This window comes from Littorina saxatilis, linkage group LG17, assembly GCF_037325665.1.
Source record: "Littorina saxatilis isolate snail1 linkage group LG17, US_GU_Lsax_2.0, whole genome shotgun sequence".
NCBI lineage: Eukaryota > Metazoa > Mollusca > Gastropoda > Littorinimorpha > Littorinidae > Littorina > Littorina saxatilis.
Window position 1 is genome coordinate 8,712,325 of NC_090261.1, and position 26,454 is coordinate 8,738,778.

Sequence of the window (26,454 nt, forward strand, 5' to 3'; positions counted from 1 at the left end):
AACGTTAAGGTGGTGTCTACGGCCGGCCGGCCGGCCGGACAGACTAACACTGACCGATTACATAGAGTCACTTTTTCTCAAGTGACTCAAAAATTAAAAAAAATAAGTAAGGTACATGTTTAGGCTAGGGGGGGGGGGGTTGCGCAACCCCCATAACCCCCCCGGTAGTCCGGCCCTGAAATGAAAAAAGCAGTTCTATCCTTATGGAACACACTTGCAATAGCATTTAATAGCATTAAATGAAACAGTTCGTTTGAATTTCTATTTAGCTCGCGTAAACCACACACCAGATTTTGTGGTTTATCTAACCCCTGAGCCATCGTGAACCCGTGTGATCCACTTTCCTTTTTTTCACAATTTAGTCGACAGTTTGTGATTTCAATGCCACTAGCTCACGAACTTGTCGGCTGCGGCTGGATTTAAAGAAAGCGAGCGCAATGCAGAAAAATCGTCTGCTTTGAGACACGACCTTTCGTGACCCTGCTTCCGGGCTATCTTTTTTGAAACTTTAATAACTTCGAATTGTACGGATCTTGTCTTGATGAAAAAAGACATCTTTTATGATTTAAGAATGTTTGTGTTACAAGCTGACAATTTATTATTTATATTTTAAAAGTTAGTTCTAGCGCCAAAACGAGGCGCCTGATTGTAGATCAGATGGTCCACGAAAATAAATTCTTTGAAAATTTCTCACTCTCGACGGAAAGCAGCCAGGATGTTCCCGTTCGGTGAGCGTTCAAATAGAAGGGTGTTTGTACTGTGTGTAAAAGCCTGACAGCATCTGTGATGGTTTACGAGAGGCTTACTGTGCCTTTAAACAACACTGTCTCCCAATAAACCAATTATAAAGAGATGAACATACCTGTTTGGACTGAGCTTATCCATCTCTGTACGAGGTGACGGCGAGACGAAACAGTCCATCATTGTGTAGTTTGAGAACGTGCTCCCTCCCTTCATCAATGTCGGAGACTGATTTCACCCGTCTTCATACATTTTTCTCATGTGTCAATAAAGTCTCCACGAGAAGATGAGAGGAAGTCCACATTTGCAGGAATTATACTACATTTATTTGTGTCCTATACACCTTGTTTAATACAATGCTTCATGTTTATCTGTCTTAGTGGGATGTCTTTTTGTGTCTGTAAGGCATGCCTACAGGCAAATTTTTGTTTTTATAGAGACAATTAAGTGTTTATTCTTGTTCTTGTATTGATGTCGGAATTCACCCCTGCACTCAGCGCAATAACACGCTTTCATTTAATAATTGTCATGACTCTAAGGGGTTCTCCTCTGAGTGAGGGGTTAACCTGCGCTCCACTGAGGCTGGACTGTGCAATGCAGATACACAAAACGTCTCACGGTGAAGGTCCTTGTGGAAGAAGAGCAGGTTCCATTCCCGTGCTTTGCGTTCGTGTTTTGTAGGTTTTCACAAGGCACAAAAGATGTCCCAATTAAAGAGAGCAGGTAACATCCTCTTACGCTCGTGCTGGTGCGTGCTTTGCACAGTCATATTGGAGGTCTTCTCGAAGCACGTAAGATATCTTAGTGAAGGTCATTGTCATAGACAAGCAGGTATCTTTGCCTTGCGGTTGTACTGTAAGTCCTCAGCAAGCTGCCAGAAAGCTCCGTAAAGACCGTGAGAAGGAGGGGAATCTGCAGTACAAAAAAGGGTAGTATTGTATTGCTATGACGAAACATTCACTATATAGGACCTCGGCCGATTGATCTCAAAAGTGGATGTCTAAGTTACTAAAATATTACTGAAAGAAAGAGAGCTATAAAAATCTGTACAAAAAGGTATTAATAATAATAATAATAATAATAAATGAGCATTTATATAGCGCAACATCATAACTTTACAATTATGCTCTTTGCGCTTGACACATTTAAAATTAAAACACAGTTATACAAGCATTTACATCTACATTCATAGTCAACAACGCTTAATTAAAAGCATACACCATCAAAGATACATTACAAAAGATTCTTCCACTAACTAAATAATAAAAACATGAATAAAATAGGTAGTGAAAAATCACTAAAACAACAAATAACACTAAAATTAAAACACAGTTATACAAGCATTTACATCTACATTCATAGTCAACAACGCTTAATTAAAAGCATACACCTTCAAACATACATTACAAAAGATTCTTCCACTAACTAAGTAATAAAAACATGAATAAAATAGGTGGTGAAAAATCACTAAAACAACAAATAACACTACATGTAGCCTACTAATGGACTGAGAAGTAATATGACAATCCATGTGCCTTGCCCCCCCCCCCCCCCCCCCCCCACTATCTTCAACCCCACCACCACAATCTCCATCACCACCGCAGACATACGGATTCAACACTAAAAAAAAAAGATTGAACGTTCCATAAACTCTCTTTTCTTTTGAGTTTTCTTTACTGTTGGGGTACTTTCATGACTTACATTAAATTGAATGGAATTTCCCCACATAGGAACTGCAATAAACAATAGTATAATGTTTATTACTATTTTCTTGTCGTTGAAAGTTCAGATATGTTTATAGCCCCTTTGTTTCAATGATGTAAGCCTACAGATGCTGTAGACACATCGAAACATTAACTAGAAATTCGATCGTTTGATCTTTAAACTAGACTAACAAGATACAGAAAGAGCAGGCAAATAATGATGGACATGTGTTCACTTGGCTCCATCAATCAATCAAGCAAGCAAGCAATGAATCAAGCAAGCAAGCAAGCAGTCAGTCCGTTAGTCAGTCAACAGACAAATAAATAAGAAATTAACCCAGCACAAAAATATTATACCAAAAGGCGACCGCACCGCCCTTGTCTATCCCTAAATGCAATGGAAAATCAAGCATCCTGTCAAAACGTTCCGGAGGGGGGAAATTTTACAACAACAACAACAACAACAACAACAACAACAACAACAACAACAACAACAAACATTGCGCTACTAGAGAGGTTCAGAAGAAAATGAACAGTCATGACAGCCACCCGTAAGGCTACCTTTCAATCTCACGCAAAAATCTCACAGTCCAACCTATTGTCAAAGTTTTCAATAATTTTCAAAGCAAAACATGTCAACTGTCTTACAAAAAGCATTTTTATATACTCATCTTGTCTTTTAATAGGAGTTTTCGATGAATTTCCAATCATTCGTTAAAATCTAGTCATCGTCTGCTTTCGGCGTCTGCTGCGGCACGTGACCTCAGGCGCATGCGGAGTTAGATAATACTCCAGACAATCAATCTCCAGTCGCTGTCTGGGAAAGTTTAATTAAGTGTTGGGGTCGAATACATGTCAATAACACAAAGAAGGAACAGCGCGCAAGAAATAGACGCGATAAGAAGCTGTGTAGATGAGAGGATTTTTTGTTGATTAATTTTCTTGACTTCTTTTTCTTTGTTTTATTGTTTTATTTCTTTCAATGTTGCTACTAATTTTGAAGAAATGAGGCAGAGCGCTATTTTAGGATCTTGGAAACAGAATTTGCTTTAATTTCCTCATGTTGTTTTTCTTTCTTTCTTCTTTTCCTTTTTTTTCTCTTTTCTTCTTTGTGTTTCTATTTTTTTTTTCTTTCTATCTTTTTCTTTTTTCTTTCCAAGTTCATAGCGAAAGTCTTGGGGATTGAAAAACACGAAAAGAAAGAAAAATGTGGGTAGTGCCGTACTGTATTATCGAGTGGCAGCTCGTTTCCCCAGGGAGAGAGCAATCCGAATTTCCATGAGGGTGATCTCACAGGACTATAAGATGATTATGACCTTATCTTTTGCTTTTGTTTACTAGTTTGTTTTTCTTCGCTCGTTGGTTTGTTTGTTTGACTGATAAGTTGTTTGTTTACATGTTTGCTGGTTTGTTGTTTTGTCGTGTGGAATATTCTATTGCTTAGTATGTTCGTTGGTTGAATTTAATTGTTTATTTGTCGGTCTGTTTGTCGGTCTGTTTGTTTGTTTGTTTGTTTGTTTGTTTGTGTGTTTGTTTGTTTGTTTGTTTGTTTGTTTATCGGATCCTGGATTCATAACACAGTTCGAATTTCAATGTGTCCTATGTTCAGTTTGTTGCTGACCTTCCTCAACCTGTAGACCCGATCCACCCGATATACGTTCTCCTGCATATGCCCCTGAAAACCCCAACCAGTCCACCCAACCGCCTCCATTCCCACCTGGATCACACAACACCACAGTGACAATGCTAATAAAGCGTCTCACAGCACGCGTTTTTTCCAAAAAAGACAGTACTATCTTTTTGGATCAAGCTGAGCATAACTCGGATCAACCGTGACTCAGTGGCCACCCTCCAACAAGCAACACATGTACTACAAACCATAATAAGGCATCAATGACAGTAGTGCGCTACGATACCTGAAGGAAACATATTTTGGATTTGGTTAAAAGCTGTATGAGCAACATCAATAACAACAACAGTAGCAACAGCACCAGCTACAACAACAGCAACGTCAGAAACACTGGGAATCAACAATAGCAGCAGCACTGAGCAGAGGAAGAAACCGAGATTAACAGTTTTAATAATAAAAGAATATTTTTGGAATATTTGTTAGTGGTTTTCACTGACTGCCTCATAGAGAGAAAAAAAACATGCTCTTGTTATTCTCCAGAATTAAATGATTAACAAGAACCTGTTGCATCAAGCTAAATACCATTACATAACGTTCAGCAACATGTGACGCTAAAATGTAACATGGATTTAAGAAAATCACTGATTTGGCAAACTCGTACCTTTCGATCGTTTCAACATTTCTCAGAGAACGCAATCTCAGATCAGTTTCCGATTCGTCAGCAGCAACTTGAAGTGATCTCAACTCTACACTCCAGTGCCACTCTCACGGTGCAAGGGGGCGAACTGCGTAAATTGCTACTAGATCTTCGTATTATCTCCCTTCCACCGTTGTACCCTCAAGTTGCCGAGTTGAACAATTCCATTTTCCATTTCCTTTCTCGATTGTTTGGCTGAACGTAGTTTGATTTGTTTATATGTACAAGTTTAACCGTACGCTTGTCCTTCTTTCGGTCTTATTTTCAGGTATGATAATTAGTTCATAACACTGAAATATTAAAACAGAAAGAACTGAACGGCGAACCCAAAAAACTCAGTGTAAAAGACAGTGTTTTATTTGATCATCATTATAATACAACAGCAAGAGGGTTGTGAGGCACAATAACACGCCGAAAGCTATGCAGGCTATGATAATAATAATAATAATAATAATATGAGAATTTATAACGCGCACATACCTCACCACAAGGTGACTCAAGGTGCACTCATACACATTCACTGAGTCTTTCGCATTAACAACTCATGCACACTCATATACACTTACGCATAAATTACATGAAGATGACAAGGTAACAACACAGAGACACGGCACTCAAAAGTAAGCATGAAAAAAAAAGAATTCCAAATAATAATTATGAACATGCATGGCTATGATAGGCTATAGAGTGGTCACACACTGAATAATCAGTATGAGCAGGCTGGTGAATTTTTTAGAGCCACATTTAATTTGTAATCATTACTCAATATGTCAAGATTTAGAACAACTAATGAGTGATTATACTGTTTGAGGTAAACATAATTTTTTGGCAATAGTATAATATGATGTTTCGTTTTTATGATGATATTGGAAGCTTTACGTCAATCACACTCTCAGCCGCATCTGCAGAACATAAGACGGAAATATGTCAGGGTTTATTCACTAGAGCATTAGGAAAGAGTAGCTATTCACAGTATTCGAGTTTAGTACAGAGTAATATAAGGCAAAGTAAAGATGCTGCGGTGGTGGGAAAGTCTAGGGTGCATCATGCACTCGTATTTTCACTGACTGACCGGGCCGGAAGTGGAACTTAAAAAGTTACCCAAAAAAGATAGATGAACGAACATTTTCTTTTCTTATAGTCAGTAATTTCTTCGTTTTGTATTTTCAGGTTTTATTCGTTTGTTTGTATGTTCACTCCATGAAAAGATAAGAAGAGTTCAACGTTAAAAACACACCCTTTCCTGCAATATGAAATACGAGCTCCTCCCTAATCTGTATTTTATTGTATTTTATTTTTTACACAAGGAAGTAAGGGAATTATCCATACATGTTGCGTATATAAATAGCATGAATTATTTTCATTTCTCCAAAATGCCTATCATCACACTGACTTTTAAGTGCAAAATACTACCAAATTTGGGGGAGTGTTCATTATCACAATTAGGTTTCATGACGTGTCGAGTGCGGGACTAAAACATGGCAGCCTACGGGACGATGCCAGCGCAGCGGGTCCTGCTGAAAATATATTTGTTGTTATTAGGTCTAATATATGTCACAGCGTCGACAATTTCAGATTTAAGAAAATGTGCAGACAAAACATGTTCAGGTGAGACACGTTTTTCGTCTGTAGCTTCTATCCTTTTTCGATTTGCATCACAGTTACTTTCGATTGAATTGCAATGCGGTTTGTGTTTGAGACGTGTCATCGAACAGATTTTAACCTTTTTCTGTCGAATTGGTACAGTTGGATAAACAAATCGTCTGCATTTTTGGAGCATCAGTGACAGAAAGTATGCTTGATATTTTACTACTGTCATAAAGTATATGCCCTCTTAGTTTTGATCTTTTGTTTCGACCTCTTGAACAAAGTTGCAGACAGCTTACTTTGGGAAGTTCAGCTGTCAGGTGCAGAAGTATTGTGCACTGAGGTCACCCCCTCCCCCCTTTCTTTCGCCTTCTTTTTATCATGCCATGTTGCAAATGTCATCAACGACACCACATGTATTTAGGGATTTATGTCTCACACTTTTCTCCTTTGTGTTTAATAACTCAAGCGTGATTGATGTTTGCTTACACGCTCTAGTTCTTGACATAAATGGTGTCAAATTTGCAACCATCCCTCCTTCAGTAAAGGCCACTGTAAATGTTTCTTCTCTCTGCAAATTGACAACACCCAACAGATGATGCAATATGGCATGCTAGAACTAGAAGACGTACTATTTTCAGATTTAATTGCAGCTTTAGCTTAGTAGCTGCTACTGTTGTTATTGTGTTAAATGGCTTGCTCATGAGGCCTACAAGTCTGAAATGATAGGACAGAGTTATGTACAGAGAAGACAGAGATAATGAAAAGGACTGAGAAAGAAAATGTTGGACAGAGTTTTTAAATTGCCTTAAAAAGTTAAACTTAACCCTTACACTGGTGCAATTCTGTAACACATGTTACATAGCCACTGGTGAATTAACAGAGAAAAATAAAGAAAAACGGTCATATAGGTTTTCGCATCCATGGGAGGTAATCGGAACCGACCAAACAGACTGAGCCAGTAGCGCGGCATATGTCGTGACAACCAGGTGGCAGTATACGTAAAGTAGCGCGACAGACAACCAGCCTAAGGGTTAAAGCATGGTACATTCTTTGGTATACTTATGTTGAAGGTCACCTAATCTATACTGGTTGTGACGGTTGTAGTTTAGGAACACTGAAAGCTTCACTGATACGTCTCAAAATTTAAAGGAATTGATGTTTAGTTATTTGACTAATTTGCGCACATAGAAACAGGATATGCCATGAAGAATACATGCAATGATGTATGTTTCAAAACGCACACACTGGGGAAAATTGTTTTACATGCATGTATAATTATGTATACATGTGCGAGCTGAAATGAGGATGAGATTTAATAAAACCCTGTTACTTGCATAAAATTAAGGAGGTCCATACAGGCATGGCTACCAGTTAGACTCGTCATGAGTCAACACCACATTCTTGTTTTCTCTGGTAATGAAACTGTGAGATGTAATTGCTGTTCTGACTTTGTTGTGTGAGGGAGTTTTCTTCCACACTCAATTAGTTAATGTCTGATTGACTGTGTTGTGAGACAAATCAACGAATCTTTCTCACAGGACAAAGTCTGAACAGCAATGAATACACTATTACCTGTGCTTTTTATTATTAACCTGTTTCAAGTGTTTGTTTGTTTGTTTGAGCTGGATTTTACTATTTTTAATATATATTTTTTTAAATCATCTGTATGGTGTGCAGATGCCAGTCTGTTTTTCAGTCAATTCTGATGTTTTGCAACCAGATGATAAACATACGTTCGAGTTTTCTGTTCAAGTTTTTCTTATTAAACCCTGGCTTTCTTCTTGTCTGCAGTAACTTTGTCACGAGCGACGGCCATGGCGCGTTACCCTGCCAGCTCACCGTTACATCTGTCTTTGAACAAAGGGGACATCATTGAAATCAAAAGCAAATCTGCTGGCAATAAACCAGATTTATGGGGCGGAGAGGTATTCACTTAATATATAATGTTCTCGTATAAGTTCAATCAGCTATTTTACGAAGTACGTTTGTTCAAGTTGTTGCCTTACACAGATGTGTACATGTGCAGTTTACATACTCATACACACACACACACACACACACACACACACACACACACACACATTTGCTGTGGAAAAAAAAGATTAAATGCGCTCACGGTAGAAAATTATCTGTAGAACTAGAAGTACTAGAAGTAGAACAATTGATTGCCGAGGATACTGATAGAGTTACAAAGTTCTGTGATTGTTTTTTTTTCCAGGTCAATGGTAGGAGAGGCTACTTCCCCAAAGCATTTGTCAGGGAGTTTGATGTTAAAATTGACAATCCCATGCTTGACATTCCAACTGAGGTAAGTGAGTGGGTTGTATTTTGAAAAGATAAATATTATGTAAAAACATGTGTGGAATGTTTGTAACTGACAAAACTGTTGCATAGACTGTATCTTTGAATATGATGTATTTCTTTATTGCTTTTGCCACTGTACTGCTTTGAGTATAGAAAAATAAAGACCTCCCTACCAAGCTCCTGAGACTGGGAGAAAAGAATGATTGATGATTTATGTTCGTGTTTTTTTCTCAAATGGTGGGTGTTTTTTTAAGGGGAGAGAGACGAATGTTGTTGGTCAGATTTTTTTTTAGATCAGGTTGCGCTAGGTTTGTGTGTGTGTTTTGAGATTCTATTTTATTGTGCCCTTCATTCTTGTCACATACTCTTTAAGTACTTGTGCAAAAAAGAGTTCGGTGTGTGCATGACTTTGCATACATCGTTCCATGTGTTGCTCCTACGTCCTAGTTATGTAGCTATTCAATTGTGGTAATTTAACAGGAAAATGTATGGGCCAAACAGCCACCACAGCAACAACAAAAACAGCCACCACCGGTGCAACAGCAATCACCACCACCTGTTGTACCTGAAGCTGTAAAGGATGAAACAGAAATTGATGAAAGTGAGTTGAACTTTTTGTGCTTGAGGGAATTAGCAAATTAAATTAAGATTAGTGTTGGGGTTTGGAAGTCAGCAAATAACCATCGGTGATTCCACTTCTTTGCTTTTATTTTGTTTAGTTTGCTCTGTGTTGTTTTGTTTTAGTTTGTTTGTACAGACCTGTTTACCCTTACGATTTTGGCGTAATTTATTACGATTTTCTGCAAAAAATACGCCATTCCGCTATCCGTGTCAAGACTAAGATTTTCATAAATAAAAAAAATGTAAAAAAAAAAAAAAAATTTATTTTTTATTTTTAATCAATTCACATGTTGGGCATTGTTTTTTCAATGGCAAAATGGGGTGAAAAAGCACAGGACTGACCAGAGATCATGTCTGTCTGATAAGACGCTGGAGAGCGGCGGCCTTATTCTAGTGGTGAAGTCTCGCCCTCACTCATTCGGCAAGCAGACCTGTTTACCCTTACGATTTTGGCGTAATTTATTACGATTTTCTGCAAAAAATACGCCATTCCGCTATCCGTGTCAAGACTACGATTTTCATAAATAAAAAAAATGTAAAAAAAAAAAAATTTTATTTTTTATTTTTAATCAATTCACATGTTGGGCATTGTTTTTTCAATGGCAAAATGGGGTGAAAAAGCACAGGACTGACCAGAGATCATGTCTGTCTGATAAGACGCTGGAGAGCCTTATTCTAGTGGTGAAGTCTCGCCCTCACTCATTCGGCAAGCAGTAGAGAAGCGCTTGACACACTGAAAAAGGCCTACTACGAGCAAAAGAAAAAGAATCAGTGATGCATGTGCTTTTGATGTGATCTTCGTTGAAATTATGATGACTACAAAAACTGACTGATGTGTTTTGTTTGTGAATGGTGGATATATGTGCATGATTGCGTTTCGCAGACACAGTTGTCATGTGCGTTGTAATTGGCGACGAATGCTGGATGATTACTATTTTTGTGCCAGGATTACTATTTTTGGGGCTGAGCATTACTCCAAAACACTTATGGGGGTAAACAGGTCTGTTTGTAGCAAAGCATTGCCAGGTTGAAAAATAGTTTGCTGTGAACTGCAATGCTCTTCCAATTTATTTGTGTATTCACTATTTGTTGCTGCTCTTTATGTTCCTTATTTTCACGGTAAAGGATGCAACAAAATTACTTCAAGATCTATCTAAGATTCCTTTCTTCAGGTTTGATGAGAATCAGTGTTTAATATATCAAATGGGCGCTGTGGCGGGGTGGTAAGACGTCGGCCTCTTAATCGGAAGGTCGAGGGTTCGAATCCCGGCCGCGGCCGCCTGGTGGGTTAAGTGTGGAGATTTAACCGATCTCCCAGGTCAACTTATGTGCAGACCTGCTAGTGGCTTATCCCCCTTCGTGTGTTCACGCAAGCACAAGACCAAGTGCGCACGGAAAAGATCCTGTAATCCATGTCAGAGTTCGGTGGGTTATAGAAACACGAAAATATCCAGCATGCTTCCTCCGAAAGCGGCGTATGGCTGCCTAAATGGCGGGGTAAAAACGGTCATACACGTAAAATTCCACTCGTGCAAAAACACGAGTGTACGTGGGAGTCTAGCCCATGAACGAAGAAGAAGAAGAAGAAGATATATCAAATTATCATGACATGCCAGAAAGAAGCATAAGTATGGTTCAAGTTTAATTGCTTCGTTTTGCCTTTGCATGCTAGCTTTCAATACTCAGCTCATTCTCTGCATCATTTGTAACTTACTTGTTTCCAGCTGATGTGACTGATTTGGATGGTGGCAATGCTGAGACAATACCAAAGGTAGGTGGGGGGCATGCGCTTCTTGTCAAAAAGGTGTGTGTGCATTGGGTTTGTGTATATGTTTGTGTTTGTGTGTAAAATCAAAGTTATGCAGTATACTCTCTGTGATATTAGACAATTTTTGGAAATAACTCTGTCGGGTTTGTATGGGTTGTGAAAGTGTGACTACCCTTGCTTTTGCTCAGACAAATATTGACATGTGCTTCCTGCACACATGTTTGAGACACGCCCTCTCGCTAGTGACTGGCCTGTAATGTCACTTGGGGAAACTTTCCTACGTGACATTACTGGTCAGTCACTAGTCTCAAACGCGTGTGCAGGAAGCACATGTCAATAGTTTGTCCGAGCTAAAGCAAGGGTACTCACTCTTTCACAACTCATACTAACCTGACGGTTATTTCCGGAATTTGCCTAATTAGCTGAGTGGTTCTATGACTAATAGTAAGACTAACAACACTTATAGTTTATTTATTGTTGTGATAGATTGGACTTCCAGTTGATTTTCTTACTGAAAAATTGTACCTTATCCTAATCTTTCTTTTTGACAATAGCAGGATGATCCATCACAGACTGAACCTAGTCCTACCCAAGAAGAAAAAGAGACATCTGAGGAAGCGACCAAGGAGGAAGAGGTTAAGGAAGAAGAAAAAGGTAGATATGTATGTGTGGTTGTGTGTGTGTGTGTGCACATGAGGGCTTGGTACAGAAACTGTCATCAACATTGTTGCACGGAGAATTGGGAAACTCAGAAACACATTTCTTTCCATCTTATCTTTAGCGATTTTATGTGATGTTGTAACAGTGGCACAGTCGGTGGTCACCACACCAGCTATGACAATGAGTTTGGATTATGGACATGAGCAGTGTCACCTAGTTTCTTGGTGTAAGGTGCATTCCTTATTTTCAAGCCACTTAAGCCATCACTTTAAGTTGACTTTAAGCAAGCACATAAACCTGTTTCTTTTGCACTGGTTCAGATTGTTTTGTGGCACTATATGTTGTTTTGTTTTCCTCATGAAATCACCTTTTATGTTTCTTTTTTTGTTGTTCAGCTGGTTGGTTTGGTGGTAAGTTACTTAAATTTGTACAACACCCAGTCTTTAAGGGTTTGTAGTTATTATTCTTTGTTTTTGTTGGTCAGTTGTTGTTTATTAGTTTAGTCATTGAGTATGCTTTACCAAACTAGTTTTTCAGTTTTGTCAAAGATGAAGAATTAAAAGCTAAGTAGTCAGCCAAGTAAAATGTTGGGCGTCTTTTGTGCTGGTTTGATAGAAAAACTGTAAATAATGTAAAAAGTTTCTTTTCTTTTCTGTTTCTCTTTTTATTTATGGCCTGCTGCACTTTTTCCACAGCTCAAATGAAAGATCCGCTTTTACACGATATTGAAGAACTGCAAAGGTCTCTCTCAATGATGGGCGAAGTCCGACAAGATGCACAAGGTTTTAAAGAAATTGTATACGTGTAGTTTGGAATCTTGACATTCTAACATAGTGTTTGTTTGCTTGAAGTTGCATTTTCCCTGAGTAGACTTGACTTTTAACATTTGTAATACCACTACCAGATTATTTAAGCTTGTATTTCTTTTAGAACTTCATAGTAGTGCTCTGTGCATTGACATAATAAAACTTATTTACATTAATTTTGAGCCAGTGTTTTTCTATGTATGTACATGTAGTATTAATACTCATCCTAAATGCTGCTTTAGGAGAAGATTCCATACAATTTTTCTTGTTTTTTATGTGTGCTTTTCTGTTTTGCCCTTGTTTGAATGTTAACTCAGTACATGTACCCTGTGTGTGTTTGCGAGTGTTATTCAGACTGCTTTCCTTGCGGAAACAACAGTTTTGTTTGAGCCAGCAGTGCTCTCTCATCATGTGTGTGTGTGTCTACCTGCTTGCCTTGGTTTGTGTTCCCTTTTCACATGGCCTTGTCGGCTGCTTTGAATGCTGCAGCCCTTGCCATACCTGAAACACTTGTTTCTTTTTGTTTGTGCTGTGATACCTACCCCTTGCTCCACATGATCAAGTGCCTTTACTGGTCATGGGACTTGAGTATTACATCATCTTAACTTCACTCTGGCAATGCTGTTTGGAAGTCAAAAATTGCTGGCATTGATATTTTTTGGAACTTGCTGTGGTTCTGATTTGTTTAGCAAGTGGAATTCTACGTGGATGTTTTCATTTCTCTGTTCTTTCTGGTTTTATTTGATAACAGCATGTAGAGATTTGTGCAAGTATCACTTTGAGACTCTTGGCATGTCTGTCTGTTTCATTCCTTACATTTTCATTAGCCATACCCCGAACCATGGCTTTGTACTTATTTTAGATTATTTTGATTGTAATCAGGCATACTTTTGTATGTGTTTACATGGGTTAAAAAAAAGAGAGTATTATTTAATTTACTTTCTTTCTTTCTTTCTTTCTTTATTTGGTGTTTAACGTCGTTTTCAACCATTCAAGGTTATATCGCGACGGGGGAAGGGGGGAAATGGGATAGGGGAAAGGGGGGAGATGGGATAGAGCCACTTGTTAATTGTTTCTTGTTCACAAAAGCACTAATCAAAAAATTGCTCCAGGGGCTTGCAACGTAGTACAATATATGACCTTACTGGGAGAATGCAAGTTTCCAGTACAAAGGACTTAACATTTCTTACATACTGCTTGACTAAAATCTTTACAAACATTGACTATATTCTATACAAGAAACACTTAACAAGGGTAAAAGGAGAAACAGAACCGTTAGTCGCCTCGTACGACATGCTGGGTAGCATCGGGTAAATTCTTTCTCGTCCCAACCAATATGGGACTCCCCCTAACCCGCGGGGGTTATTTAATTTACTAAGTGTGTGTGTGTGCGTGCGCTTGTGTTAATAATTTTTGGTACTGTTTTGTCTTGCTACAGTGTCTGGAATTCTAACGGTGTTGTTTTATTTATTGCACTGTGCAGTCATGTTCTTCTCTTTCAATCCTTCTTTGAGTTGGTGTGCATGTGTATTCCTTGTTAACAGAATAACACTGTTCCATACTGTGTACCTTTGTCTTTGTCTGGTATGCTTACTGGTAAAGACTCAAATAGAAGAGAGGACTAGAGCGTTATTTCTGGGACATAGAGGCACACACTCATGTGTAAACAACAGAGGACTTAACTCCAATGCTAATTGGCTTCTTTCAACATTTTGATTGCAAAATATAATACATTTTTAGTCTTTGTATTGAGATTGCTTTCAGGATAAAACTGTAGAAAGATGGAAACGCAATCTGCAAAGTTGTAAGGTTGTACTATTAAACAAGAACTGAGGAAAGTGAAACATGAAGAATAATTCAGTATATCAGACATGAATGCATTTATTTTTTTCTCTTCTAAGAACTTATAAAGTAAAGACTGAGTCTAACAAGCAAACAAACAAAAGGAGAATGTACAGCCGGTCAGACATTTAATCATTTTGTACATTTTTTTCCTGCAGCGCTGAACAATTTCATTGCTGATAAGTTTGCCTCTGCGCCCGCAAAGCCTGACACAGAGGGAGAACCCGCCCAGCCAACGGAGGACCCAGCTACTCACGTATCTGCGGAAACCGTTCCTGATGTAGGAAAAGATGTGGATGAAACGGACATCGACGGCGGTGGTTCTGTGCATGCTCCAGGCAGTGAAAACACTGTGCAGCCAAAGATAGAGGACAGCAAAGCTCAGCCGCCAAAAGAAGAAAAGAAAGAGGAGGAAAGCCTCTACATCCCTGGTGTTAGAGTGTTAGAGCAAGAGGAGGATCATGAAGAGGAGGAAGAAGAAGAAGTGAAGGATGTTCATAGGGAGGAAAAAGCAGCAGCGGAGGAGGCTGAAGACCAACCAACAGAAAGTACCCAGAAGATTGAAGACAAACCAGCAGAGACTGTCCAAAGCGGCAGTGGGGGTCCTCAGGAAACTAAAGCTCAACCCCCAACAGAAATAGTTGAAGAGGTGAAAGAAAAACCAACAGAACATGTTCAGCCAGTAGAGACTGTAGTTCAACCTCCAGCAGGTGATACTAGTGCTCAAGGTGAACACAAACAAGAGACACCCCCCTCAACCCAGGACAGCATAGTGGACCGCGACAGTCAACCCGCTCAGCAAGATGTGGTAAAGCAGACGATACCAGAGACAGTTTCACAAGAGGCTCCAGCAGTGGCAGCCGCTGATCAGATACCTGCAAGTGGTGACCAGGTACATGTTCCTGATGCTGGACATGTGGATGCAGCAGCAGGTGAGACTGCAGGTACTGGACCCGTAGTGGGTACCGGTAGCGTTCCTGTTCCAGATGCAGCATCTACAGGGTCTGGCACTGAGGGAGCTGCTGCCCCAAAGCAGGAGGTCGTTGAGGAGAAGCTTCTCTTTCAGCCGGAGCTGGGGAAGCCAAAACAGGCAGCGGAAGCTCCTGAGGTGAAGGAAACCAAAGACAGTCCTGTTGTCATGAACACAGAAACTCTTGAAGCTCTTTCCAAGTCGCAACTTCAGGATGCGGAAGCAGCGAAGGTAAAAGCCGCACAAGAGATAGACCCGCTTGGACTTGGAGCTGCTGCCGAGCTCGGCACTCCAATGGAGCAGCAGCCAGATATTCACCCCGACAAGACAGTGACACAACCCTCAGGGGCGTCTTCTGGTACAGGCCACCAGCCTGTGGACATTAACTTCAAGGCGGGACAGGTTCAGGATAGCGCCACTCAGCTGGAGGGCAGTGTGAGTGTGGCTGAACAACAGCTGCCCACCCAGACGCCGTCCCTGGAAGCCACACCCGCTTTGGAGCAGAGCATGACCGGCACAGCTGCTCCCGTTACCCCACAAGACACACAAGCAGGAGAGGCAGGGATGGGTGAGCAGAATCCTACAACTGTGATAGATGGAACGAGGTTTTACCTGGTTGATGGGGAAATTGCTGACATTGTACCAGAATCTGTGTCCGTCCAACAAGCAACAGCTAGCGTGCAAGTACCACCCACAAAAGAACCAGAGATGAGCGTCCCCCCACCTGAAGCGACTCAATCAGAGAGCGTCATTCAGCCTACACCCACCCCTGTTCTCCCTGAGATGTCAACACCACAGGCCTCTGCGCAAATTCCTGCTGCTCAGGGTGTCAACATCCCAGACCCAACCCCACAGACCCCACAACAAGTTCGCAATGCAACAGAAGCAGCAGCAGGCACTGACTCACCACCTGACCAGCCTCAACTTCCAAAAGTCAACGATGGCTTGGGTGTCGGCGGAGAACAGTACCAAACCAACGCTGATTTTCTTAGCCGCAAGATGCTTTCGGTAAACAGCCAAACCGCAGGCCAGCCTGTGCCACAGCAAGAAGGTTCGCAGGCTGCTCCAGCACAGAACGAAGGCATCAAGCAGACTTCAGAACAACTGAGCAACACCCCTGTAGTGGAACAGCCCCCTGCAGCACCAGAAGCTCCAAGCCAGCCAGAAATTCCAGCCTCAGATACTGTGGCCAAACCTGACACCCTGGCTTCAGAGATCCAGCCCTCTGCGTCCGTTGACACTGGTGGGAGTTCTGTCATCATAGAAGGAGAAGAACCAGCCTCTCGGGCAGGGGGTGACATCAATCAAAATACAGGTGACCAGCCTCAGCAAGGAAGTGCAGGTGATAGTAGCGCTGAAAGTGGTACCGCAACAACTGCTGAAAACAGTGCACCAGCGAGCGACGAACCTGTTGTGTCTCAAGTTGATGCGTCATCTCCCCTACTGTCCACAGAGGGAGAGAGCATAGCAGCAGAAGTGACACCGAAATCTCAGACTGTTCAGGCACAGGCGACAGAGTCTGTGACACAACCGCCAGATCCTCTAGCCTGGGATGGCGTTCCCCCGCCACCTGTTGATGAGGTCACTCCTCCCTCTACTGAACAGGTAAGTTCAGGGATCGCGCTAGGATTTTTCAAAATGCGTACGGCTTACGCAATGTCGGCCAAAAAACGCGTAAAGCAGAACCGATTTTGCGTCACACTATAACACAGTTAAATCATGACGATGTGCGAAAAAACGAGGACAACTTTTGCTGCATGCCGTTTTGAATGAATCAAAGACAGGCTTGAACTAAAAGCGTCTCTCGGCCTAGATTAGGCGCCACACGCCCAGTGCATTTTGGGTGTATGTTCTGTTTCAGAAAACCAACCGGCGTTGCTTTGCGTCGCTTGCGACACTCTTATGCCGAGAGCACGTCACCTCATTTTGTTTTATCCAAAACAGACTTTAGATTTGAACTCGCGCGCTTGTGCTATGTTTGATCCAGAACAGACTAGAGATTCTAAACTCGCGTGCATGTGCTATAGTCTGATTCAGTATTGGGATGTGCTGCTGAGCATGCCGTTTTGAATAGAAGTTGTTTTGCGTACGCGTTACGCATAAGCGCCGGGAAAATGCGTGGGCGGATTTTAAAACGCGTCAAATACGCAAAAAACATGCGTTAACGCGATCCCTGCAAGTTTGACAACTGTTCTTAACTCTGTGTTGTTAGATTCTGATGCTGCATTAGTAGCATTCTGAGCATGTTACCTTTGTCGCAGCAGTCGTTGCATGCTATTCTTGAGAAAAAATATATTAAATAACTAGTGTGTCAGCAGCACAGTTGTAAGTGTTCAAACTACATCTCCCCTGCTTGCAGGAGGCATCCCCTCTTCCCTGCAGTACATGTTGTTGTGCTGTGGGATGTAAAGGATGCAACACTGATCAGACTCTCCTCCAGCCCTGAGCAGTATGCATTGCTGCTACAGGTATAGGGACAGGCTACATGCACTTTTCTTTACGTGTAGCACACGAGGAAGAAGACCTGCGTGCAGGGAATGACTAGGGTGACTAGGTTCATGCAGATATAAAACATTTTTATTGACATGTTTTGGATTGAAACTTTAGAGACTGATAGGTCAAAGTTCTGGTGAATTTTGTCTATAATTAAACGTTTTATAAACTTACCTGTCTTATTTTGTTTCGTTAACTCATTGTCTCCCAGGTACGGATTTATCCATACCCACTCATATGGCTCTATCTAACTTGGATCGGATATATCCGTACTCACAGTCACTTCAGTCACTTCCTGTAACGTCGATCTAACGCCTGCATTCCATCGTGTAGATACACAGTTGCTAAACAGTTACTACAATTCTGAGTGACCTGCTGCTGCACAGATGGTCTTGGCTAAAAAAAACCTTGGTCAACATAGGCAGGGTAGAAAGTGTTAACTGAGCTTGTTATACATTTAATCAGGATAAACTAAACAGCAACGGTAACAACAAGACCAATGAAGAAACCACAGTACTTCTACACAATGATGAAGGCTTCTTGAAGGCAGCTGAAAGAAGCCTCTTTATGTTAATTAATTTCTTTTTGGTTTTATTAAACTTGCTCTTCCATGCACACAAACTAAAATAAACGTAATCTCCTTTCGTAATAGAAAAATTCAGAAAATAACGGACTTGTATGGGTTGTAATAGAGTGAATGCCCTTGCTTTTTACTCAGACAAATATTGGAGGGGCCTATCGGTGTGTCTGAAACTTGTGGACTCGTGTGAACTTATTTGTCAGAGGTAAAGCAAGGTTATTCACTCTTTCACAACCTTCTTCTGCGTTCGTGGGCTGAAACTCCCACGTACACGAGTGGAATTGTACGTGTATGACAGTTTTTACCCCGCCATTAAGGCAGCCATACGCCGCTTTCGGAGGAAGCATGCTGGGTATTTTCGTGTTTCTATAACCCACCGAACTCTGACATGGATTACAGGATGTTTTCTGTGCGCACTTGGTCTTGTGCTTGCGTGTACACACGAAGGGGGATACGCCACTAGCAGGTCTGCACATAAGTTGACCTGGGAGATCGGAAAAATCTCCACACTTAACCCACCAGGCGGCCGCGGCCGGGCCGGGATACTCTTTCACAACCAAAACAGAGTCAGGGATGGCCAAATCTCAAAATTTGTACTCGCCAGCCGGGCGAATAACTTCAAGAAAGTCACTAGCCTGGCAGAAATGTCACTGGCCCGGTACATACCACAGTTGATCTGCAATGTTTATTATTATATGGCTTAAAAACTCTATATTAGAACCAAAAGTGTTGCATTTGACCAGAATTTTCATTGGCCAGCCGGGCGAGTTGCCCGGCGGTTTCTATTAGCCCGGCGGATTTTTTACTTGCCCCTGGCGATCGGGCGGAGGATTTGGCCATCCCTGAGAGTTATTTCCAAAGATCATCTATTCAGCATCATGCCAGTCCATTTCTACATTGTGTGTGCCTTTTTCATCAGGTGAACGAGGAGCCCACTGTGGAGGGGGACCCTTACCAGATGGACGATTACAACAGTCGCAAGATCAACGACGGCAAGCTGGACAAAGCAGAGGAGGAGGCTGCAGTCTACTCATCAGGGAACGTTAGATCTCTGGAGGCACGGTCTAAGGCATTCATCGACACGGTGAGAAAGGAGAGGTTTTGTGTGTGTGACTGTGAGAGATTTTAGTTTTGTTTGGCGTATTTGAGTGCGAGTCAGTGTCTTATCTTTCTGTCTATTTATTTGTGTGAGCAAGTGTGTACATCTGTGAGACTGTGTTATCTGTGTGCGTGAGTTGACTGTATGGTTTGTTAGAACCAGAGTATTCATCGGCAAGGTGAGAGTGGAAGGGTTTTGTGTGTGTGAGAGATTTTAGTTTTGTTTGGCGTATTTGAGTGTGTGTCAGTGTCTTATCTTTGGTTTAAACCAAATTTTATTCAGAATTTCTTCGCATGAACAGTTCAAAACACACAGCTAGGACACGCACTCAAGCAAATGCTTATATCACGTGACCAGAACAATATTAAATTACACACATTTTCGTAATGGTGGACATAACAACAATAAACCAGAAGAACAAATTGAAAGAATGGGGATGGGGAACTAAATAGGAACAGAAGAATCTACAGAAGAGAAAAAAGAAAAGGGAGGGGGGAGAAAGTACTAACAACCACAAGGAGAGACTAGGACGAAAGCTAATAGGAAGAGAGCATCAAGTCTAAGACATGCAACATGTAAATTCAAGTAAATGTAAACATTTTATGATGGAAGGCAGTAATTCGTTAACATATAAAATACGAGACAAACGATAATAATCATTACTTATACGCTGCTTATGTAATCAAATACGATAACACAGAGAGAGGCAGTGTGGAGGTACACATACGCCTGCCCACACACATACACTATCAATGCGTGAACACATCCATCAAATCAGTCGGCCAGATTTGACAATAAACGATTGGACAGACTCAAATATCAATATATTATTTCGAACAGAATATTGCTCGCTACCTTTTAATAATATTTCCACGCGTCTGAAGTGAACAGGCAACGAATTGATTGTTGTCAGACGTGCATCTGCATACAAAGTGCAGTTTAATAAATAATGTTCGGCTGTTTCATTTGGATCACCGCAAACACACTGTGCGTTATCTTTTAGATGGCGTTTACACAAGTCTGAATTAAGGTTACTAATATTTAAACGCATTCTGCAGTGTTGAACTTCTGTCTGTCGTTTTCCAAAATAATAATAAGCTGGTACACTATGATCAGGACTTTGTAAATAATGCTTAAACTCGCTTATTGAATTTGTTGTTTTAATCACATCTTATCTTTCTGTCCATTTATTTGTGTGAGCAAGTGTGTGCATCTGTGAGACTGTGTTATGTGTGTGTGTGAGTAAACTGTATGGTTTGTTAGGAACCAGAGTATTCATCGACAAGGTGAGAGTGGAGGGGTTTTGTGTATGTAAACATCAGCTTTACACCAAGAAGAACATATTTACATATCTTTTTGTAAGCTTGTCTGTGCTTAACATGTTATACTGTTGTTGCAGTTACCGCCATCCATTCAGTCACTGCTGGAGCAAGAACCGCTGGGCTTGTCACCGGTGATGACAATTCTGGTAACCCTGACAACCTTTGTCGTCTTCATCTCCATGACCTGTTTCTCCTGTGTCTGCTCTTCGGTGAGAATCTGGGTTGTCATTGGTTGTTGTCTTCTTCGTAAGCTGGAAGGTTATGAGAGCGAAAAGAGGAGAATGGTGTGAGAATGAAAAGATGAGAATTGGTGTGTGTGTATGTGTGTGTTTTTGTGTGTGTGTGTGTGTGTGTGTATGTGTGTGTGTGCGTGTGCCTGCCTGCCTGCCAGTGTGTGTGTACGTGCAGCCAGTTGTATGTGCGTGAGTGTTCTTGTCCAGCATTGTACGATATTGATTTTTTTTTAAATTTTAGTTTGTGTCAAGAAATTGTTCTCACTCTGTTCCCCTGATTATTGGCACTTGTAAATGCATAAAACTAACCATAATAATTTATCTGTTTCCATTAGGGTGGAAAGAAGGCTGGAACAAAAGACCCTCTTGGTAAGTATTTCTGCAAGGAACAAACTCAAAAGCACACACTGTTGACATTCAATAAACATTTTTGTTTTTAGAAAATAATTTGTCAAAGAAGGTCAAATGAGGGGGAGGAGGGTAGCTTGTCTGGAAAGTGTGTCTCTGCTTGCCACAGCTGGGTTGGTTGCAGTTCTCTAGAGTGGTGGCAAGAGTGGTGGGAGAGGGGGGGTTGAGTGGGCAGTAAGGAACTGGGACTGATAGATTGTGATGTCTCCGGCCGAGGGGGTAGACCAGGTTTTTGATCTCGCCCAACAGGATTTCTATCTGACTGGGGCAGGCGGGCGGGTGTTAAGGTACATCCCTGGTCATTTATGTGCAGTCACCCGCCCAATGCTTTATACTGTTATGATACATATACAGACCTGGGAACCCATACGATTTCGAGGTATTTTGTACACATGATTGTCTAGAATACGAGCAGTACGATCAGTGGAAAAAAATGCGACGAGAAAACTTCCCAGACTACTTTTTTTCACAAGCGCATTCCGAAGCCGATCCAGTATTTTGACACATGATTACAGTTTTTGGTCAGTAAAAAGAAGCATTTGGGTTAAACATATTGGTAAACTTAATTCACGTTGCAAAAGGACGCTGGTGAAACATGTTTGAATCATGGATGTTCAAATGCTGTGTGGAGTACGCTCATTTTCTGAATATAAACCAAGTTTGCTTGAGAATAATCCAAGTGCAAAACAGGGGTTCCCAGGTCTGCATATAGTAAAGTGTGCCATGACATTGTGCGTACAGTTGTGGTTCAGACCTGTTTACCAGTACGATTTGGGCGTATTTTGTGCGCCAAATTATTATCGGTACGCAAATACGCGACACACGCACAAAATACGCCTAAGAAAAAGTCTAGAAAGAATACGTTTTCCGGTGTTGGTGTGCTGATTACGGAATGGTACAACTGATACCGGTTTCGGTCGAAGGAAGATAAGCATGACAGCGAGTCTTCAGCTGTGGAAACCTTGTTCAGTTGTTGGCATGTGCTATCGTCTGGACAATCGTGGCAAAATGAAGCAGAAAAATGTGCCAGTTTTGGATGACTATACCAAGTCTAAACAGCAGAAGCAGCAGATTTTCTTGGAGAAATATAAGAAAGAGCCAGGAATTGTGGAGTCTACTTTGGGGAAAAGTCATGCACACTGCAAGTATTGTAAATCAGATTTCTCCGTTGCCCTTGCTGGGAAATATGACATCGAACGACACTGCAGTTCCAAAATTCACCTGGACAAGGTTGCTGCAAAGAAATCCGCTGAAAGCTGCCAAGGAATTATGAAGTTCATTCCCCGCAAAGCAAATCCTGCCAGAAGAAAAGGCTGTAGTCCGCGCTGAAGCAATGTTTTCTGAGATGATTGTAAAAATGAACTTGCCACTGTCAACCGCAGATGTTATTTCACGAACTTCATCTTTTCATTATCAATCTGTTTGGAAGACACTGGTTATAATGCTATAAACTGACAGGTAAATAAAATTGTTTTATTCCTGTTGTATTGGAAGGAGTTAAATTCTGAAGGTGTTCACAAGACATGCTATTCTTACACAAACACGTTTGCACCCACGCGTACATTTTCCCTAGCCCATATGGCTTTGCTTGCAAAGTACACCAACTTTTTGAAAAATACACTCAACTTTTTGGGAAAGTACTCTTGCCTCGGGTTTAGGGTAAACAGGTCTGCATAAGTCTCATTAATGTGCAGACAGCCACCCATTATTTCATACATGTAGTAAAGTGTGCCATGACATTGTGCCCACAGTGGTGGTGCGAGAGTTGGAGGAGAAGTTGCTGATGGCATATCATAAGTCTCATTAATGTGCAAACAACCATCCATTATTTCATACATGTAGTAAAGTGTGCCATGACATTGTGCCCACAGTGGTGGTGCGAGAGTTGGAGGAGAAGTTGCTGATGGCATATCATAAGTCTCATTAATGTGCAAACAACCATCCATTATTTCATACATGTAGTAAAGTGTGCCATGACATTGTGCCCACAGTGGTGGTGCGAGAGTTGGAGGAGAAGTTGCTGATGGCATATCATGTCTCATTAATGTGCAAACAACCATCCATTATTTCATACATGTAGCAAAGTGTGCCATGACATTGTGCCCACAGTGGTGGTGCGAGAGTTGGAGGAGAAGTTGCTGATGGCATATCATAAGTCTCATTAATGTGCAAACAACCATCCATTATTTCATACATGTAGTAAAGTGTGCCATGACATTGTGCCCACAGTGGTGGTGCGAGAGTTGGAGGAGAAGCTGCTGCTGGCATATCATAAGTCTCATTAATGTGCAAACAACCATCCATTATTTCATACATGTAGTAAAGTGTGCCATGACATTGTGCCCACAGTGGTGGTGCGAGAGTTGGAGGAGAAGTTGCTGATGGCATATCATAAGTCTCATTAATGTGCAAACAACCATCCATTATTTCATACATGTAGTAAAGTGTGCCATGACATTGTGCCCACAGTGGTGGTGCGAGAGTTGGAGGAGAAGTTGCTGATGGCATATCATAAGTCTCATTAATGTGCAAACAACCATCCATTATTTCATACATGTAGTAAAGTGTGCCATGACATTGTGCCCACAGTGGTGGTGCGAGAGTTGGAGGAGAAGTTGCTGATGGCATATCATAAGTCTCATTAATGTGCAAACAACCATCCATTATTTCATACATGTAGTAAAGTGTGCCATGACATTGTGCCCACAGTGGTGGTGCGAGAGTTGGAGGAGAAGTTGCTGATGGCATATCACAAGTCTCATTAATGTGCAAACAACCATCCATTATTTCATACATGTAGTAAAGTGTGCCATGACATTGTGCCCACAGTGGTGGTGCGAGAGTTGGAGGAGAAGTTGCTGATGGCATATCATAAGTCTCATTAATGTGCAAACAACCATCCATTATTTCATACATGTAGTAAAGTGTGCCATGACATTGTGCCCACAGTGGTGGTGCGAGAGTTGGAGGAGAAGCTGCTGCTAGCTGTGAAGGAGAAGGAGAACATGGAGGACATGCTGCAGGAGAGGCAGTCAGAGGTCAGTCACAGTCACTTTATCCTCTTCTTCCTTATACTGTAAAACTCCCCTATTAACCATCTCAATAACATTTCAATCATATTTGAAGATAAGTGGCATAGAATCATTACTTTTGTTTATTGCTTTCATTGTTTTTTCCACTTTGAAAACCAATAGGTTGAAGTTCTTGTGAATGTTGGGTTTTGTCCTGAAATAAACATTGCGATAACTTAACCTGTCTTTGTGATTTTCCTGTTAAGACAGCCATCAGTCTGAGAAATCAGTCCTTTATTAAAAAGGAGGGAGTTTTTCCTTTAAAGTGGAGATGTAGTTGCAGTTGTTTTGTGCAGAAAATCTGACAAATGCATGGTCATAATGGGGAAGAGTATGGGGTCATTTAGAAATGTCTTGAAGTTGATGTACGTAATGAGTTTACTTATTTTCATTATAGGCACAAGCCTTAGTTTGCACTCTCGTTTTTACCACCTTCTGTTCTGTACAGAATTATTCTTGGTAATTTGTGTGAAGTTAAAAGCAGTATGAAAGTACAGAGAAAGATATTAGGAGTGCTACACTGCTAGAACTAAGAACTTTTGTTTGTGTGCTTGTCCATGTCAACCAGTCATTCCCTTTTCATATCTATGCATTTTTTGTTTGTGTGCTTGTCCATGTCAACCAGTCATTCCCTTTTCATATCTATGCATTCTTTGTTTGTGTGCTTGTCCATGTCAACCAGTTATTCCCTTTTCATATCCATGCATTCTTTGTTTGTGTGCTTGTCCATGTCAACCAGTTATTCCCTTTTCATATCTATGCATTCTTTGTTTGTGTGCTTGTCCATGTCAACCAGTCATTCCCTTTTCATATCTATGCATTCTTTGTTTGTGTGCTTGTCCATGTCAACCAGTCATTCCCTTTTCATATCTATGCATTCTTTGTTTGTGTGCTTGTCCATGTCAACCAGTCATTCCCTTTTCATATCTATGCATTTTTTGTTTGTGTGCTTGTCCATGTCAACCAGTCATTCCCTTTTCATATCTATGCATTTTTTGTTTGCATGTTAGACCCATCAGAGAATGTCTGATATCATTTGCGAATGTTTTCTTCTTCTCGTTCGCTCCTATTTGTCAGTGTTTTCGAACTTCATGATGTTTGCACAGACAGATGTGCATGATGAAGCCGAGTTTTATTCCACATTTTGTCTTCAGGGATACACGTCTAGTGACATGGTGAGAGCCTGGAGGTGCATGCTTGCAACACTATTATTATTATTTATTGGGCTCACTCATAACATGCTCATTTCATCAAATATTGTAGGCTTGCAGTGCCGGTGTAGTACTAAAAAGAACCTCTGCTCTATTATCGTAAACAAGTACAGAAAAGATGGTTGATTTTGTTCTTTCTAATTGAGGGTTTTCAAGCTTTAGTCCATTGCTTATCCAAAACAATCTGTCATTTTGCATCTCCCTTATTCTGTCTTTGGTTGATGTTTTCTTCTCATTTATCAATTTTTTCACATTGATGAATTATTGATTCTGACAAAAGTGAATTTGATTGCTTGTGTCAATCTGTCATACCTGACTTATTTCTTGACCATTGGAGGGTCGGTCAGGTTACACCCATGAAACTTGAGTTGTTTTTTTTATCTTTCTTGCTCTACCTGTTGATGATAAAATAATAATTCACTGAATCTATCATAATCATTCATGCGCAGAGACTTGTATACTCCTTGGAGAAAATTAGTGATAGGTGGTGGATAGGTGTAATAGATGAATTATTAATGTAATTGTAGTTTATCTTAAATATATCCATATTCCTTTTAAGACTAGTTTGTATACTGCCAATACATAGTAGGTTTTCTGGGAGACACCTTCTTTTCTGTGTAAATGACATCTGATGTAGACCATCTGTTCAGGCTTTTAGAAGCGATAATACTAGTTCTTCCACTTTGACACAGACCAAAATTCCAC

General features: G+C 40.8%; 1 protein-coding gene across 2 annotated transcripts in view; it reads left to right on the forward strand.

Moving 5' to 3' along the window:
* The first annotated feature begins 6,248 nt into the window (after positions 1 to 6,248).
* The window catches only part of LOC138952427 (transport and Golgi organization protein 1 homolog), a 59,520-nt gene continuing 39,314 nt past the window's right edge, over positions 6,249 to 26,454 (forward strand). The window contains exons 1-13 of one of the 2 annotated variants that reach the window (XM_070324095.1): positions 6,249 to 6,379; positions 8,153 to 8,286; positions 8,580 to 8,669; positions 9,146 to 9,266; positions 11,011 to 11,057; positions 11,609 to 11,708; positions 12,110 to 12,124; positions 14,521 to 16,937; positions 19,325 to 19,489; positions 20,904 to 21,035; positions 21,395 to 21,428; positions 24,417 to 24,505; positions 25,693 to 25,713. In XM_070324095.1, coding sequence (XP_070180196.1) covers positions 6,250 to 6,379; positions 8,153 to 8,286; positions 8,580 to 8,669; positions 9,146 to 9,266; positions 11,011 to 11,057; positions 11,609 to 11,708; positions 12,110 to 12,124; positions 14,521 to 16,937; positions 19,325 to 19,489; positions 20,904 to 21,035; positions 21,395 to 21,428; positions 24,417 to 24,505; positions 25,693 to 25,713 — 3,495 coding nt within the window. In that variant the 5' untranslated portion in view covers position 6,249. Of the gene's footprint in view, positions 6,380 to 8,152; positions 8,287 to 8,579; positions 8,670 to 9,145; positions 9,267 to 11,010; positions 11,058 to 11,608; positions 11,709 to 12,109; positions 12,125 to 12,409; positions 12,497 to 14,520; positions 16,938 to 19,324; positions 19,490 to 20,903; positions 21,036 to 21,394; positions 21,429 to 24,416; positions 24,506 to 25,692; positions 25,714 to 26,454 lie in introns of both variants that reach the window. The other variant, XM_070324094.1, reaches the window with a different exon arrangement.